Source organism: Salvelinus sp. IW2-2015, linkage group LG3 (genome assembly GCF_002910315.2).
Source record: "Salvelinus sp. IW2-2015 linkage group LG3, ASM291031v2, whole genome shotgun sequence".
NCBI classification, from domain to species: Eukaryota; Metazoa; Chordata; class Actinopteri; order Salmoniformes; family Salmonidae; genus Salvelinus; species Salvelinus sp. IW2-2015.
Genome location: NC_036840.1, coordinates 26,033,662 through 26,052,541, shown reverse-complemented (window position 1 = coordinate 26,052,541; position 18,880 = coordinate 26,033,662). Strand labels below are relative to the sequence as shown.

The following is an 18,880-nucleotide window of genomic DNA, read 5'->3' as shown; positions in this document are numbered from 1 at the left end:
GGGGACAAAGAATGCTGAGTTGCATCCAAAGAACACCATACCTCGTGGAGCGGATGGGTGGAAACATCATGCTTTGGGGCTGTTTTTCTGCAAAGGGACCAGGACGACTGATCCGTGTAAAGGAAAGAATGAATGGGGCATGTATCGTGAGATTTTGAGTGAAAACCTCCTTCCGTCAGCAAGGGCATTGAAGATGAAACGTGGCTGGGTCTTTCAGCATGACAATGATCCCAAACACACCGCCCAGGCAACGAAGGAGTGGCTTCGTAAAGAGCATTTCAAGGTCCTGGAGTGGCCTAGCCAGTCTCCAGATCTCAACCCATAGAAAATCTTTGAGGGAGTTTTGAAAGTCCGTGTTGCCCAGCAACAGCCCCAAAACATCACTGCTCTAGAGGAGATCTGCATGGAGGAATGGGCCAAAATACCAGCAACAGTGTGTGAAAACCTTGTGAAGACTTACAGAAAACATTTGATCTCTGTCATTGCCAACAAAGGGTATATAACAAAGTATTGAGATAAACTTTTGTTATTGACCAAATACTTATTTTCCACCATAATTTGCAAATAAATTCATTAAACATCGTACAATGTGATTTTCTGGAGAAAAAAAATCTCATTTTGTCTGTCATAGTTGAAGTGTACCTATGATGAAAATTACAGGCCTCTCTCATCTTTTTAAGTGGGAGAACTTGCACAATTGGTGGCTGACTAAATACTTTTTTGCCCCACTGTATATATGGGGGATACAACCTTCCCAGCTCTGCAGATTTTTCTGCGAGGAGGCAGAGTCATTAGATAATTTATATTGATACTTTCCATATGTAGCTTGTTTTTGGTTACAGGTCCAGGAATGGCTGAAGAATTGCAACATTTACCTGGAGCTAACGCTGAAGATAGCAATACTGGGTGATTTGGGGCGGCAGGTAGCCTAGTGGTTAGAGCGTTGGACTAGTAACCGGAAGGTTGCAAGATCGAATCCCCGAGCTGACAAGGTAAAAATCTGTCGTTCTGCCCCTGAACAAGGCAGTTAACCCACTGTTCCTAGGCCGTCATTGAAAATAAGAATTTGTTCTTCACTGACTTGCCTAGTTAAATAAAGGTTAAAATGTAATTAAATTTGAAAAGTCATAGTCAATCGATCAATAATATAATAATACTTTTAGCAAAAAATTTTATCTTTAATTTACAAGCTGTAGAAACTATGAGAATAGAAAGGTTCAGTACTTTTGTGATGCATCAAAGCACAGTTGAAAAATATATGGCAAATAGAAATCCAATATGGATGGTGTTAAGAGATAGATGGGAGGGGTTGAATGGAGCTGAAGGGTGGGTCTAATAACAACAAGATAATTATAAAATATATTGTGTTTGTAAAATTTACATAGGTTCAGAACCTCTATGAAATAGCACAGTTGAAAATATATGGCAAACAGAACTAAATAGGACTAAAAACAAAATATAACTATTGTAAAAAAGATTGTGTCCGTAAAATGTATATAGTATGTATAAGCTGGAAGTAGAAGCCTAAGTGTGGTTGTTAAATAGTTTACTCCAATTAGAGGAGAGGTGGTAGGGTTTGTGGGAAATAATAAATGTTAATGTTGTAAATGAGTATTGTAGCTGGAAACGGCAGATTTTTTATGGAATATCTACATAGGCATACAGAGGCCCACTATCAGCAACCATCACTTCTGTGTTCCAATGGCACGTTGTGTTAGCTGATCCAAGTTTATAACTTTAAAAGGCTATTGATCATTAGAAAACCCTTTTGCAATTATGCTAGCACAGCTGAAAACTGTTGTTCTGATTAAAGAAGCAATAAAACTGGCCTTCTTTAGACTAGTTGAGAATCTGGAGCATCATCATTTGTGGGTTCGATTACAGGCTCAAAATGGCCAGAAACAAAGCACTTTCTTCTGAAACTCGTCGGTCTATTCTTATTCTGAGAAATGAAGGCTATTCCATGTGAGAAATTGCCAAGAAACTGAAGATCTGGTGCAACGCTGTGCACTACTCCCTTCACAGAACTGCGCAAACTGGCTCTAACCAGAATAGAAAGAGGAGTGGGAGGCCCCGGTGCACAACTGAGCAAGAGGACAAGTACATTAGAGTGTCTAGTTTGAGAAACAGACGCCTCACAAGTCCTCAACTGGCAGCTTCATTAAATAGTACCCGCAAAACACCAGTCTCAATGTCAACAGTGAAGAGGCGACTCCAGGATGCTGGCCTTCTAGGCAGAGTTCTTCTGTCCAGTGTCTGTGTTCTTTTGCCGATCTTAATCTTTTCTTTTTATTGGCCAGTCTGAGATATGGCTTTTTCTTTGCAACTCTGCCTAGAAGGCCAGCATCCCAGTTGAGGACCCCTGACAAGTCCTCAACTGGCAGCTTCATTAAATAGTACCCGCAAAACACCAACGTCAACAGTGAACAGGCGACTCCGGGATGCTGTTTTTTTGTTTGCATTATCTTTTACCAGATCTAATATGTTATTATCTCCAACATGAATTTCACATTTTCACAAACTTCAAAGTGTTTCCATTCAAATGGTATCAAGAATATGCATATCCTTGCTTCAGGGCCTAAGCTACAGGCAGTTAGATTTGGGTATGTCATTTTAGGCGAAAATTGAAAAAAGGGTACAATCCAGAACACAGTTCCCATTCTTCATAGTGCATTTGCATCGGAGTCATTTAGCAGGTGCTCTCATCCAGTGAGACTAAAGTGTATTCACAGGCAAAATCACAAGGCATCCAATCATGGTCATCTGCTCGACTACCTTCCCTCGACTACCTGCCCTCCAGGACACCTACACCACCCGATGTCACAGGAAGACCACAAAGAGCCACCCGAGCCACTGTCTGTTCACCCCACTATCATCCAGAAGGCGAGGTCAGTACAGGTGCATCAAAGCGGGGACCGAGAGACTGAAAAACAGCTTCTATCTCAAGGCCATCAGACTGTTAAACAGCCACCAGTAACATTGAGTGGCTGCTGCCAACATACTTGACTCAACTCCAGCCACTTTAATAATGGAAAAATTGATGTAAAAACGTATCACTAGCCACTTTAAACAATGCCACTTAATATAATGTTTACATACCCTACATTACTCATCTCATATGTATATACTGTACACTATACCATCTACTGCATCTTGCCTATGCTGTTCTGTACCATCACTCATTCATATATTTTTATGTACATATTCTCCATCCCTTTACACTTGTGTGTATAAGGTAGTTGTTGTGAAATTGTTAGGTTAGATTACTCATTGGTTATTACTGCATTGTCGGAACTAGAAGCACAAGCATTTCGCTACACTCGCATTAACATCTGCTAACCATGTGTATGTGACAAATACAATTTGATTTGACTCAAGACTGCATTAGCCCAATGAGCTAAAGCCTATGCATTAGGCTAGCTCTGGGAGTTAACACGAGTCTTAAACAACTCAGACAGATATGCATTTCAACATATTACCGACTGCAGCAAGACTTCGATCATGTACACATCTTATGTTGAAATCTCTCTTTCCAAGTCAACAGTAAAGTTAATATTTGACAGAGGAACAACCCAAGAAGATAAACAAACTGCAGTATGACTCATGAAAGAACCACAGACAGTGCAGTATATCTGTCTCATTGACACACCTTTGAACCTCATTATGGGAGTCCCACACTGTCCCTGTGGTTCTGACGCTGCCTACAGCAGGACTGTCTGTACTCTACACTAGGTTAGCTTCATCCCACAGCTGCTTTGTCACTGTTGGAGAACTAGTTGTTGAATGAAGATGGAAGAGGTACAGTATCTACTGGGCAAAGAACAGACCCAAGGGAATGAAACCCCCCACAGTCCGAGTCACCGTCAGACTCACCACAGTCCGACTCACCACAGTCCGACTCACCACAGTCCGAAGGAAAACAAACTATATTTGCACACAGGTTTGGTAGTTAGAAAGGGTCTAAAGCGGACCTCTGCTTACATATTATAATATTCTATTGTAGGGTTACCTTAAAGGTTTCGTGACTGTTGTCGCTGTTGTTGATGATGGAGACTCAAGACCATGTCGGCCTTACGAGATAAAGCCTAGCAATTACGTAACCCTGGGAGCTAAACTTAAGTCATAACCACCTACAACAAATACACATGCCAAGCTTTTCCTAACTGTTACCTTCATTGCTTTGTCGCTGTTGGCAAAGTTGTTGATGATGGAGAGGGACTCCTGGAAGCGGGAGCTGCCAGTCAGCGCCACGTCTGAGATCAGCTGGCTCACCGCGATGATGATCTGGACCGGGAAATAGGAAGAGTGGAAAGGGGAACAGATGTGAACACAACACCTCCATCAAATGGATGCGTTATGGGATGGAAATTGGAATCAGTGACTAACTTCACCATGGATGATGTGGTAGATATGAGTCCCGTGACACTTTGTGAAAGCATGGAGTAGGTCTCTGACACTTAACCGATTGTTAGTGGAGGTTAGGAAACTAAACAGGCGGTCTGTATTTAATTCACATTCTTTGGTCAGATTATCAAAGCAATCAAAGTACTGTGATGTCAAATCTGCATTGACTTCAGTTTCCAGCTGTTCTATAGCCTTTCCTACTAACTGTTCATAGTAACTGTTTATGTTTGTGTGAACATTAAATATATTTGTGTGAGGGGAGTTATGATTAATGATTAATAGCTGAAACTGCACAGCGAGGACTAATGACCGTGGGGATAGTGTTTAGTTGAAGTGTTTTGATTACATAATCATAACAGTGATGGACTGCTGATGATACAATAACAGAATCAGCATTGCATTGTGCAGTTGACTAAACAATCAATGACAGTTGGCAGTTCCTTGCCGTTCAGGGGGATGTTGTATCTGACCTGTAGGTGAGTGCGTAGGAAGGTCTTCCTCTTGGTGTACTCATAGTTGTTCCTCATCAGCAGGTAGAGCAGAGCGGAGGCCTCGGCCCTCATCAGACCCATCTTAGACACACAGCACTTCAGAACCTCGTAGCACAGAGCCGCACACAGAGTCACGCGGCCCTTGAACAACGCCGCTGGGAACTGACAACAACAAAATACCAACGTTACGAGGCAAGCAGTATTTTGGTAATAATATCAATATTCAGTATTTATATATAGTATACATTGTATGTAGTAATGAAGTACATTAAAACAAGCATTTAATAAGCCAGCCATAGCAAAAATCCATATTTAATCCATAATCAATGAGACTGCAATTTCAGCACCTGGGCCTATTTTCCATCTATAAATCACCTGATTACTTATGTTATCTCCAGCCTTTAAAGTTATGAGTCTTTTTGTACCCACCTTGTTGATGAAAGCCCGGAGGGATGCGAAGACGTGTTTGAGGGCAGCCTCTGATTGGCCGACTTTCAGAAAGTTCAGATAGATGTCAAAAACCTTCTTCATCAGGGGATTTTGGCCGTCGCTGTCCAGCAGCTGGTTCTGAGGACAATCAATCAGTCAATCAATGGATCCACACAAAAAAATCTATATAGTTTTCAAATACCAACCAATCATTCACATGATCTGATGCTAACATCATTTGAATTTGAACTAGTCCATAACTAGGGCTTGGAATTGTTTTTGGTCAGGTCATGTGGTCAATAAAGAGGTCTAGTACTGACCTTGAAGCACTGAGTAAAGTGTGAGAGGACGTCCAGTACACTGAGGCAGGCCTCAGTAGAGATATTACCCTCCAACACAGCCTGGTGGTGGACCTCTGCCTCCGAGGGACCAGCCCCTGGGACCACACACCAGGAAGGAGAGAGAGAGAGAGAGTCAGAGGACATCTACAGGCCATATACTACAGTGGAATATTGGGATGGCTCAGTATCAAAATTGGGACAGTGAATTGTATATCAGAGTAGCACCTAAATAAGAGTGTAAGAGAAGACAGTGTATAGTGAATATCATTATGTAACTGAATGATATTATGTAAATCTATAGCATATGTTTTGGAGGGCTCATAGTCAAGCTATAGCAGCGAGTGAACCACAATCTGGGCTTACAGGAGACGTTGAATATGGCGATTCTCCTTTAAGCCCAGGAAGCAGCCATTCAACTTGCAATACTTACCAATTAATTCTGCTGAGCAACTAACATTACTGCTGTTTTCGCTCGGTATGTAGTTCCAAAAAAGGTCTAAATAAAAAGTCACATGCAACCGGAAAAATGCCTTGTCTGGAAAGAATCAGTCTTTTTTTTTTGCAAGTGTGCATGCACCAACTCCACCTCTTCTGCACCTCCAATAAAATCATTCATTACTGCCACGCACAGGTCGGCTGATCCAGCAGCAGGAAAGGTCATTGATTTGATCACCTACAACACTGTATGAATGTCATATCAATCTGTTGTTTCACCTGCGTTACACAAAATGCAATAATATATAATAGATTCAGTAGACAATATAGGGTATGGTTTTACAGTTATTGTATATTTCTAGATAGGCTTTATTTAGTGTATTGCTGGACGTGCAGAAGAGTTGGCTCATGCACACCTGCAACATTTTTATTTTAATTTTAAATTCTTTCCAGACAGGCATTTTTTCAGCTGCATGTAACTTTTTATTTAGACCTTTTATGGAAGTACATACCAGGTGAAACGGCAGTAATGACGATAGTTGCTTAGCGAAACTCCATTCTTTGGTAAGTACCGAATGTATTTTGACATTATTAAGCTTGAAAAGCTGGTGAATGGCAAGTTTAAAGGAGAATCACCATATTCAATGGCTACTTTGCAAGCCCATATTATGGTTTAAGAAGTAAGTACAGTATACAGTTGAAGTTGGAAGTTTACATACACCTTAGCCAAATACATTTAAACTCAGCTTTTCACAATCCTTGATGTTTAATCCTAGTAAAAATGACCTGTTTTAGGTCAGTTAGGATCACCACTTTATTTTAAGAATGTGATATGTCAGAATAATAGTAGAGATAATGATTTATTTCAGCTTTTATCACATTCCCAGTGGGTCAGAAGTTTACATACACTCAATTAGTATTTGGTAGCATTGCCTTTAAATTGTTTTACTTGGGTCAAACGTTTCTGGTAGCCTTCCAAAAGCTTCCCACAATACATTGGGTGAATTTTGGCCCATTTCTCCTGACAGAGCTGGTGTAACTGAGTCAGGTTGGTATAGGCCTCCTTTTCTATAGGATTAAGGTCAGGGCTTTGTGATGGCCACTCCAATACCTTGACTTTGTTGTCCTTAAGCCATTTCGCCACAATTTTGGAAGTATGCTTGGGATCATTGTCCATTTGGAAGACACATTTGCGACCAAGTTTTAACTTCCTGACTGACGTCTTGAGATGTTGCTTCAATATATCCACATAATTTCCTGCCTCAGGATGCCATCTATTTGTGAAGTGCACCAGTCCCTCCTGCAGCAAAGCACCCCCACAACATGATGCTGCCACCCCCGTGCTTCGCGGTTGCGATGGTGTTCTTCAGCTTGCAAGCCTCCCCCTTTTTTCTCCAAACATAACGATGGTCATTATGACCGAACAGTTCTGTTTTTGTTTCATCTCCAAAAAGTACAATCTTTGTCCCCGTGTGCAGTTGCAAACCGCAGTCTGGCTTTTTTATGGGGGTTTTGGAGCAGTGGCTTCTTCCTTGCTGAGCAGCCTTTCAGGTTATGCCGATATAGGACTTGTTTTACTGTGGATATAGATACTTTTGTACCTGTTTCCTCCAGCATCTTCACAAGGTCCTTTGCTGTTGTTCTGGGATTGATTTGCACTTTTCGCACCAAAGTACGTTCATCTCTAGGAGACAGAACGCGTCACCTTCCTGAGCGGTATGACGGCGGTGTGGTTCCATGGTGTTTATATTTGCATACTATTGTTTGTACAGATGAACGTGGTACCTTCAGGCGTTTGGAAATTGCTCCCAAGGATGAACCAGACTTGTAGTCTACAATTTATTTTCTGTGGTCTTAGCTGATTTCTTTTGATTTTCCCATGATGTCAAGCATGATGTCAAGCAAAGAGTCACTGCGTTTGAAGGTAGGCCTTGAAATACATCCACAGGTACACCTCCAAATGACTCAAATGATGTCAATTAGCCTATCAGAAGCTTCTAAAGCCATGACATAATTTTCTGGGATTTTCCAAGCTGTTTAAAAGGCAGAGTCAACTTAGTGCATTTAAACTTCTGACCCACTGGAATTGTGATACTGTGAATTATAAGTGAAATAATCTGTCTGTAAACAATTGTTGGAAAAATGTCTTGTGTCACGCACAAAGTAGATGTCCTAACCGACTTGCTAGAACTACAGTTTGTTAACAAGAAATTTGTGGAGTGGTTGAAAAAACAAGTTTTAATGACTCCAACCTAAGTGTATGTAAACTTCCGACTTCAACTGTATGTATGTGCAAACTTACAGTTTGAGAGAGGGAAGTGGGAAGGGATAGCATCATACTCATTTACCTATGTTGAGTGTGAGAGAGGTATCCATGGTGCTGAACTGCTGAAGCCTGCTCTGCATTAGGCCGGCTCTGCAGCGCATCACAGGCATGGTCTGGGACTTCCTGTCTGAAGAGAACAGCTTGGACACCCAGGCATCCTGACTCCTATACACACACGCCGCCGACACGCACGCGCACGCACACACACACACATTACTATAAGATGGGTGGAGAGAGACAATGACTATGATATAATGTATTGGCAGGGAACACCCAGGTGTCTTGACTAGGGCTGTGGCGGTATATAAAGAAAATGTAGTCTATTTCAGAAGAACAGAATAATATACTTTGAGTTGTCCTTTTCTCCAAACGATCTGAGGGAGTGTGCACATGCGGTTATTCTGTGTTGAGCGGTTAACAAAGAAATAGGTACTCTTATATGCTTAATTTACAGTTATTAATGTAATTTTAGTTATTCTACAAACGTTGGGCTATATGTGACTTTTAATAAATGCATAATGCGACTCTAATGATGATTTGAAAAAAGTTGCATGAAAGGCATGAGTTCTGCTTTGTTTTTTTGCGTAGGCTATACACACTACACCAGTCACTTATTCACAATTTGACAAGCACTTGATAATACCTCGAATTTCCCGGCGGCATACCCTTTGTGTGGCCGTAATGCCCCCTAAAGAAATCCATGCCTTTTGCGGCCAGTGGCCGTTGTGCCCTTAGGCTGAATATTATAATTATAATTCCCTTCTCCCTGAGTGCTGCGTGCTCCGAAGCACCTCTCACTCACATGGCTCTCCATCACGTGATCAGGTCTTTCTCACAGGCTACAAGTGAAGACAGACACATCAGGGACGCAACAAAGTGCATATTAAAGATATTGGAAGTACCGTCCACATTTACTTTTCGTCAGCCAACAAGATGAGTAAGCCTAACGAACAGCAAAAGCACGAGCAAAAGTTGACCTATTCTATTCTGTGCACAGTCTGGGACAGTTGTGTGATGCGATAGATCCCAAATTAATACAACCACTAGCATCAACAAAAACTTTTCTACACAATGAGACTGACACAACAGATCAGAACATTTGACTTAAAATGTTGATAAACTATTAGGCTATTTCTTCACATTATAAGCGCAGAAATGCGCACACAGCAGTAGGCTATAAGCGCAAACGTTCCATTAGAAGGAAAACACCATTATCAAAAGTGACTGCAAATGCGATTATGCATGTAATGCTTTTATTATAAAGGTGCATTTTTATGGTGAAAATTATCTTCCCCAAACTTGGAACTTTACACGCTACTTATGTATGCCAGTTAGGCTCTACACCAAATCAAATCAAATTTTATTGGTCACATACACATGGTTAGCAGATGTTATTGCGAGTGTAGCGAAATGCTTGTGCTTCTAGTTCCGACAGTGCAGCAATATCTAACAATTGCACAACAAATACCTAATATCACAAATCTAAGTAAAGGAATGGAATAAAAATGATGAGCAATGTCAGAGCGGCGTAGACTAAGATGCAATAGATAGTATAGAATAAATATGAGATGAGTAATGCAAGATATGTAAACATTATTAAAGTGGCATTATTAAAGTGACCAGTGTTCCATTTATTAAAGTGGCCAATGATTTCAAGTCTGTATGTAGGCAGCAGCCTCTTTATGCTAGAGATGACTGTTTAACAGTCTGATGGCCTTGAGATAGAAGCTGTTTTTCAGTCTGTTTTTCATTCCCCAACAACTACCTAATACACACAAATCTAAAGGGGTGAATGAGAATATGTACATAAAAGTATATGGATGAGCGATGGCCGAGCGGCATAGGCACGGTGCAGTAGATGGTATAAAATACATTATATACATGTGATATGAGTAATGTAAGATATGTAAACATTAAAATGGCATTATTTAAAGTGGCGTTGTTTAAAGTGACTAGTGATCCATTCATTAAAGTGTCCAGTGATTTGGTTTCAATGTATGCAGCAGCCTCTCTGAGTTAGTGTTTGTTGTTTAGCAGTCTGATGGCCTTGAGATAGAAGCTATTTCTCAATCCCTCGGTCCCAGCTTTGATGCACCTGTACTGACCTCGCCTTCTGGATGGTAGCAGGATGAACAGGCAGTGGCTCGGGTGGTTGTTGTACTTGATGATCTTTTTGGCCTTCCTGTGACATCGGGTGCTGTAGGTCTCCTCGAGGGCAGTTAGTTTGCCCCGATGATGCTTTGTGCAGACCGCACCACCCTCTGGAGAGCCCTGTGGTTGTGGGCGGTGCAGTTGCAGTTCCAGGCGGTGATACAGCCCGACAGGATGCGCTCAATTGTGCATCTGTAAAAGTTTGTGAGGGTTTTAGGTGACAAGCCAAATTTCTTCAGCCTCCTGAGGTTGAAGAGATGCTGTTGCGCCTTCTTCACCACACTGTCTGTGTGGGTGGTCCATTTCAGTTTGTCAGTGATATGTACGCAGAGGAACATAAAACTTTCCACCTTCTCCAATGCTGTCCCGTCGATGTAGATAGGGGGGTGATCCCTCTGCTGTTTCCTGAAGTCCAATGTCATATCCTTTGTTTTGTTGACGTTGAGTGAGAGGTTATTTTCCTGACACCACACTCATCTCCTCCCTTTAGGCTGTCGCGTCGTTGTTTTTAATCAAGCCTACAACTGTCATGTCGTCTGCAAACTTGATGATTGATTTGGAGAGAGTAAAGTGGAATAATGTGCTTAATTAATGTGCTTAACTTAAGTTATTTGTCCACTTAAGCTGTGATACAAACCTTGTATCACAGCTTAAGTGACTATGATTAGAAAAAGTTGAGAAAAAAAAGGCATTGTTTCTTGCCTTACGCTGGGCATCATTCACAAGTGATAATATATAATTCACAAGTTATAGGCCAATATTGTCACCCATCGACTATTCTTGATTTAATCTTGTCTTTACATATACTAAATAATATGTGTGAAATTTGTTTTGATTTTGAATGGACCATTATTATGCACTTGTCTCGAAACAGGGGAAACCAAACTAAAATTAGTGCAAGGCAAAAAGGATAATGGTGGCCAAATGCCAGAGTGGCTGAATCATACAGAGGAGTTACTATGTGTGTGACGTAAGGTTGTAACCTGTATAAAGAGTGTGTGCCAAGACTGGAAAAGTAGTTGTTTTCATGAACCAGCTCGGATTTTATTATATTGTAATAAAAGTCTATTTGAACTCACAGGCTCCGGTATTTGAGAAATATTACTGACTGAATATTTCCACGACAGCTGCTGCCCCATATACATAGACTTGAAATCACTGGCTACTTTAATAATGTTTAAATATTTTTGCTTTACTCATCTCATATGTATGTAGTATATTCTATTCTACTGTATGCCACTCCGACATTGCTCATCCTAATATTTATATATTCCTTAATTCCATTCTTTTACTTTTAGGTTGTGTGTATTGTTGTGAATTGTAGATATTACTGCACTGCTGGAGCTAGAAACACAAGCATTTCACTACACCCACAATAACATCTGCTAAACATGTGTATGTGACATAACATTTGATTCGGTTTATAGAAATGTTGCGCAACATGGGCTCTTGGGCTCTCATGAAGTGTTTTGCATTGATGTCAGAGTGATTAGAGGGACAATATGGTGCTGAGTACCAGGCATTTAGCAAGTTTGGTAGGCTACTAATGACCGTCAGCAGCATCAGAGCTTGGAGAAGACTTAATTTTACTGGCTTAATGACTCGTGACCGCCAGTGTGGCGGCAATACGGTCACCGTAACAGCCCTAGTCTTGACTCCCACAAACAGACGTACAAACAGAGACTCAACAATACACTCCACTGAACTTAAACAACTAGGGAGTCATGACTCAGGTATTGGACTAGCAGGAAACCTAAACCGGATAAACCAGACTCAGAAACACACGTACACCTAAAGATAAGTGTAGATGCATTAACAATAATTTATTAGCAATAACAAAAAAATAATAACAACCTTTGACAACCAAGCCTAAAGATGTGTGGGGGACAATAATTATAATATAATTTATTGGACTAGCGAGGAACCTTAGGTTGGACATCCAAGCATTCTTACTCCTACAAATACACACAGAGACGCACGTACCATGTACCTGTTTAGGACAAACTTAGTAGCACTATCTTTTAGTGCTGTACGTAATCCAAACATCATCCTACCTGCCAATGTTTCTCTTTCCAACGTAACGGAACTGCACCAGGCATGTCCTGAAAGAGATTTACGAGGTCCGGATTAATAACACTTTAGCTCATAGATGTTATTTGCAAATAATAGTCTTGTACATCACATAGTTGACTAAGTGGTATGCAAATAGGACAACAACATCAATCACTTGATAAGTGATTGTTATACAGTGGCAAGAAAAAGCATGTGAACCATTTGGATTTACCTGGACATCTGCATAAATTGGTCATAAAATTTGATCTGACCTGAAGCAAACACAGTCTGCTTAAACTAATAACACACAAACAATTATACGTTTTTATGTCTTTATTGAACACACCGTGTAAACATTCACAGGGCAGGGTGGAAAAAGTATGTGAACCCTTGGATTTAATAACTGGTTGACCCTCCTTTGGCAGCAATAACCTCAATCAAACGTTTTCTGTAGTTGCTGATCCGACCTGCACAACGGTCAGGAGGAATTTTTGACCATTTGTAACGGCTGATTTCCTCCTCTTCGTCTGTCCACGGTGGCGGCTCTGGCGCTGGACGTGGTCCCCACTCCACCATAGTCAATCCCCGCTTCCGTGGCCTCCTCGGAACGGCGACCCTCCAAAATAACCCCACTGGACTGATTGGCGCCTCTGGACGGAGGGGCAGCTCCGGACTGAGGGGCAGCTCCGGACTGAGGGGCAACTCCGGACTGAAGGGCAGCTCATGACTGAGGGGTAGCTCATGACTGAGGGGTAGCTCATGACTGAGGGGTAGCTCATGACTGAGAGGTAGCTCATCTGACTGGAGGCGCGGCGTCTTGGCAGCTCCTGGCTGGCGGGCGGCTCTGGCAGACGTCCTGACTGGGCGGGGCGCTGGCGCTCCTGATGGCGGGGCAGCGTCTGGACACCTGCTGGCGGGCGGCTGCTGGCAGCTCGCGACGGCGGGCGGGTCTGCAGTCGAGAGCGGGGGGGGGGTCTGTGCAGCTCCTGATGGCGGCCGGCTCTGCGGGGCTCGCGCACTGGCGGGGGCTCTGGCGGCTCCTGACTGGCGGGCGGCTATGCGCGGATCCTGACTGACGGATCCGGCTAAGTGCGGATCCTGACTGACGGAGGCGGCTCTAGCGGCTCCTGACTGACGGACGGCTCTAGGCGGCTCCAGAACAACGGGCGGCTTTGACGGCTCTGACGGTGCTGGGCAGACGGGCAGCCGCAGGCGGCGCTGGGCAGCACGGGCAGCGCTGGGCAGGCGGTGCAGCCCTCTGGCCTGCTGAGTGCGCACGGAGGAAGGCTTGGTGCGTGGTGCCGGAACTTGGTGGTACCGGGCTGGAGACAGCCACCACACGGGCGAGTGCGTGGAGGAGGAACAGGCTGCTGGAGACGCACCAGGAAGCCTGGTGCGTGGTGTTGCAACTGGTGAATACTGGGGCTGTGTGCGAGGGAGTAGGCCGGATAACCGACCGTGAAGGCGTATGGAGTCTGTGAGCACCGGCGCCTGCCCAACCTTACCTGGTCTGAATACCCCCTTAGCCGAACGAGTGCGGCGAGGGTGGAATAAACCCGCACTGGGCTGTGCTGGCGAACGGGGGACACCATGCGGTAAGGCGTGCCTGTGCCATGATCCGGCCCAAGGAGACGCACTGGAGACCAGATGCGTTGAGCCGGCTTCAAGGCACCTGGCTCGATGCACACTCTAGCCGGCCGATAACGAGGAGCTGGGATGTACTGCGCACCGGGCTAATGCACACGTTACAGGAGACACGTGCGCTTTCCGCATAACACGGTGTCTGCCCGTACTCTCAGCTCTCCCACGGTAAGCACGGGAGATTGGCGCAGGTCTCCTACTCTGACTTCCGCACACTCCCTGAGACTCCCCCCCCCAAATACATTTTTGGGGCTGCCTCTCTGGCTTCCGGCTGCCTCCCTCATACCACCGCCCCTTCGGGCTTAGCTGCCTCCAGCTCTTCAACGGGCGGCGATATTTCTCCAGCTTGCACCCAGGGTCCCTTACCGTCCAGAATTATCTTCCCATGTCCACGAGGTCCTGTGTATTTTGCCACTGCTGCTGCTGTCCTTCACAACGCTGCTTGGTCCTGGTTGGTGGGTGATTCTGTAACGGCAGATTCTCCTCTTTCGTCTGAAGGAGAGGTGTAGCTGGGATCGGAACAACAGACGTCAGCGTAGTAAGGATCGTCATGCTGTTGTATAATACTAGATGTAAATCTGAAACAAGACACAATACAAAATAACAAAAGTAAATCTAACCAAAACAGTCCCGTGTGGCACAAACACTGACACAGGAAACAATCACCCACAAACCAACAGTGAAAAACAGGCTACCTAAATATGGTTCCCAATCAGAGACAACACAAAACACCTGCCTCTGATTGAGAACCATATCAGGCCAATATGACAAACCTAAACATAGAAACACAGAACATAGACTATACCCACCCAGCTCACGTCCTGACCAACTAAATAAAGACTAAACAAAGGAAAATAAGGTCAGGAACGTGACACCATTCCTCTTTTCAAAACTGTTTCAGTTCAGCATTATTCTTGGGATGTCTGGTGTGAACTGCTCTCTTGCCATAGCATCTCAATCGGGTTGAGGTCAGGACTCTGACTTGGCCACTCCAGAAGGTGTATTTTCTTCTGTTGAAGCCATTCTGTTGTTGATTTACTTCTGTGTTTTAGGTCGTTGTCCTGTTGTATCACCCAAGTTCTGTTGAGCTTCAATTGGCGGACAGATAGCCTAACGTTCCCCTGCAAAATGTCTTGATAAACTTGGGAATTAATTTTTCCTTCGATGATAGCAAGCTGTCCAGGCCCTGAGGCAGCAAAGCAGCCACAAACCATGATGCTCCCTCCACCATAATTTACAGTTGGGATGAGGTTTTGATGTTGGTGTGCTGTGCCTCCACAAAGTTGTGGAGAAGTACAGATCAGGGTTGGGTTACAAAAAAATATCTGAAACTTTGAACATCCCACGGAGCACCATTAAACCCATTATACATTTTTTTTTTAAGAATATGGCACCACAACAAACCTGCCAAGAGAGGGCCGCCCACCAAAACTCACGGACCAGGGAATTAGGGCATTAATCAGACAGGCAACAAAGAGACCAAAGATAACCCTGAAAGAGCTGCAAAGCTCCACAGCGGTGATTGGAGTATCTGTCCATAGGACCACTTTAAGCCATTCACTCCACAGATCTGGGCTTTATGGAAGAGTGGCCAGAAAAAAAGCCATTGCTTAAAGAAAAAAATAAGCAAACACGTTTGGTGTTCACCAAAAGGCATGTGGAAGACTCCCCAAACATATGGAAGAAGGTACTCTGGTCAGATGAGACAAAAATTTAGCTTTTTGGCCATCAAGGTAAATGCTATGTCTGGTGCAAACCCAACACCTCTCATCACCCCGAGAACACCATCCCCACAGTGAAGCATGCTGGTGGCAGCATCATGCTGTGGGGATGTTTTTCCATCGGCAGGGACTGGGAAACTGGTCAGAATTGAAGGAATGACGGATGGCGCTGAATACAGGGAAATTCTTGAGGGAAACCTGTTTCAGTCTTCCAGAGATTTGAGACTGGGACGGAGGTTCAACTTCCAGCAGGACAATGACCCCAAGCACACTGCTAAAGCAACACTTGAGTGGTTTAAGGGGAAACATTTAAATGTCTTGGAATGGCCTAGTCAAAGCCCAGACCTCAATCCAATTGAGAATCTGTGGTATGACTTAAAGATTGCTATACACCAGCGGAACCCATCCAACTTGAAGGATCTGGAGCAGTTTTGCCTTGAAGAATGGGCAAAAATCCCAGTGGCTAGATGTGCCAAGCTTATAAAGACATACCCCAAGAGACTTGCAGCTGTAATTGCTGCAAAAGGTAGCTCTACAAAGTATTGACTTTGGGGGGGTGAATAGTTATCCAAGCTCAAGTTTTCAGTTTTTTTTGTCTTATTTCTTGTTTGTTTCACAATAAAACATATTTTACATCTTAAAAGTGGTTAGCATGTTGTGTAAATAAAATGATACAAACCCCCCAAAAATCTATTTTAATTCCAGGTTGTAAGGCAACAAAATAGGAAAAAGGCCAAGGCGGGTGAATACTTTCGCACTGTAGGTTACAGTAGCCAGATGAAAGGGTAAGGGAGTAAAACCGGTTCAGTATGTGTCAACAACACAACAGAGCATTATGGAAAGTCAGGGTGGAGTTCAAATGGAGTTCAAATGGAGTTCAAAATACTCCCAAGACTGCAATTCCAAATCAAATCAAATTCAATTGGTTGCATACACATACTGTATTTAGACAACATTATTGCGGGTGTAGCGAAATATTTGTGTTCCATCAAATCCACCTAGGAATATTTTTCATAGTGGCTGTGTTTAAAAACGATTGCCTATGCACACGCACACGCACACACACACACACACACACCACACACACACACACACACACAACACACACACACACACACACACACACAGCACAGCACACACCACACACACACACACACCTTATTCTGACATTAAACTAGTTTAAAAAAAAAAAAAAAAAAAAAAAAAATTCCCCCCTGAACTCTAATCTGCCATCCACACAAGAGAATATAACCTATTATATCTTCTAAAATGACCCGGAAGCATCAGATCAGCAACCCACCACACATCTAAAAGAGGGAAATAGACATAAACACAATATCTATATAAATGAGGGAATATTGCTAGGAATAACATCACCTCCGTACTAGATCGACATACAAGAGGAATCCACACCCTCTACTGAGGGAAAATAAGAGACCATAACAATACTCACTGATGAGGGAAATGAGAGAAACACCCTATATACATCTAATTGAAGTGTAATGCAGAGATAAGTCCTACGCATCCACTCTAACAAGATATAGGATAATTCAAGCAAATCACACCACATCTATTATTGAGTAAGATTGCAGTAGAAGCCACTCCACCCACCATCCATAAAGATGAAGTAGGTAAATCAGACAAAAACCACCACCTCTATGAAGGATTAGTATATGAATAGATACTCACCGATAACCATAGCATCTTAACATGAGCGAGAAATATATCTAGACAAACACCACCATAAAATGAGATAAATATGATCTGAAGAAGATCTCGCACTAACACACATCTAGATTAATTGTGAAATGTAGGAGATGATTCACATCCCACACGTCAGTAATGAGGGACACTAAGCTAGCAACAAGAACACATTCATCACACTTTGTGAATCTATGTACTTGAGCGCAACATCAGATAGGAACTCAGCGTCCTATAGAACCCATGTGATCTGACCGGGAAATAGACCATCCTGAGGCCCATACCGACCCCTTTCTTAGTGGGGGTCAGATATAGCCCCCACCCCCCTTCTAATGAGGCGCAAAGCAGAGAGATGAATAAGAGCACACGCAGACACAACAGGACGCCAACCATGCGAATGCAGGGACATACTGACTGAAGACAACCAAGCCATTCTCGTAGTCGAAAGGGTCGAAAATCAGAGGAAGACACACACAGCAAGATATACACACCTACAGGATCCTGCATCCCCAAAATGGAGAGCAGGCACTGAGAGAAACACCCACTCCATATTGCCTCTTGTGAGGATAAGTCAACAGAACTCTTAATGAACAGGCCCCTGGCCAAACAGCATCTCGTGCACAGTAGCTAACTAGCAGGGATAATCAGACGATAGTCTGCTAAACACCGCAACAACACGTTCACGTAAATTCTGACAGATAGAGGCTCAATGGAAAAGTAGTGTAATGAAATATACCGGCTAATAATAGAATAGAAACCCTATAAACTCATAGCGTACAATAATATGAACACACAAGCATGAGCAGAATCAATAACAGTGCACTCTCATATCAGCCACTATCAACCTCTATATGTTATGCATCATCAAACGCAATTGTTAGGTAGAGGTCGATAAACAGTAATGATCTACAGTACACAGAATAAGAGAGAGTACGTCGTGTCTGAACCATAGAGAATACTGTAACACATATTGCAGATAAAACAGTATGTTCAGGGTTGGGCCAATCTTATTTTAAATTCTACAATTTCAGAAGTACACTCGACGTTCCAATCCAATTCTCTCCAATCTCTCTCTCTTCAGAAGAGTTAATTTGTTGTCAAATTGGAATTTGGTTTATTTCTGAAATGGCTTGGACTCGAAAGATCAATTGAACCCCAAGCTGGTAATGTGTTTCTAAGACATGTATT

General features: G+C 43.0%; 1 protein-coding gene across 1 annotated transcript in view; it reads right to left on the bottom strand.

The window, feature by feature from the left end:
* The window catches only part of LOC111980688 (dedicator of cytokinesis protein 11-like), a 126,178-nt gene that overhangs the window by 37,995 nt on the left and 69,303 nt on the right, over positions 1 to 18,880 (bottom strand). The window contains 6 exon segments of the mRNA XM_070449591.1: positions 4,171 to 4,284; positions 4,875 to 5,057; positions 5,325 to 5,462; positions 5,645 to 5,760; positions 8,449 to 8,591; positions 12,632 to 12,679. Coding sequence (XP_070305692.1) covers positions 4,171 to 4,284; positions 4,875 to 5,057; positions 5,325 to 5,462; positions 5,645 to 5,760; positions 8,449 to 8,591; positions 12,632 to 12,679 — 742 coding nt within the window.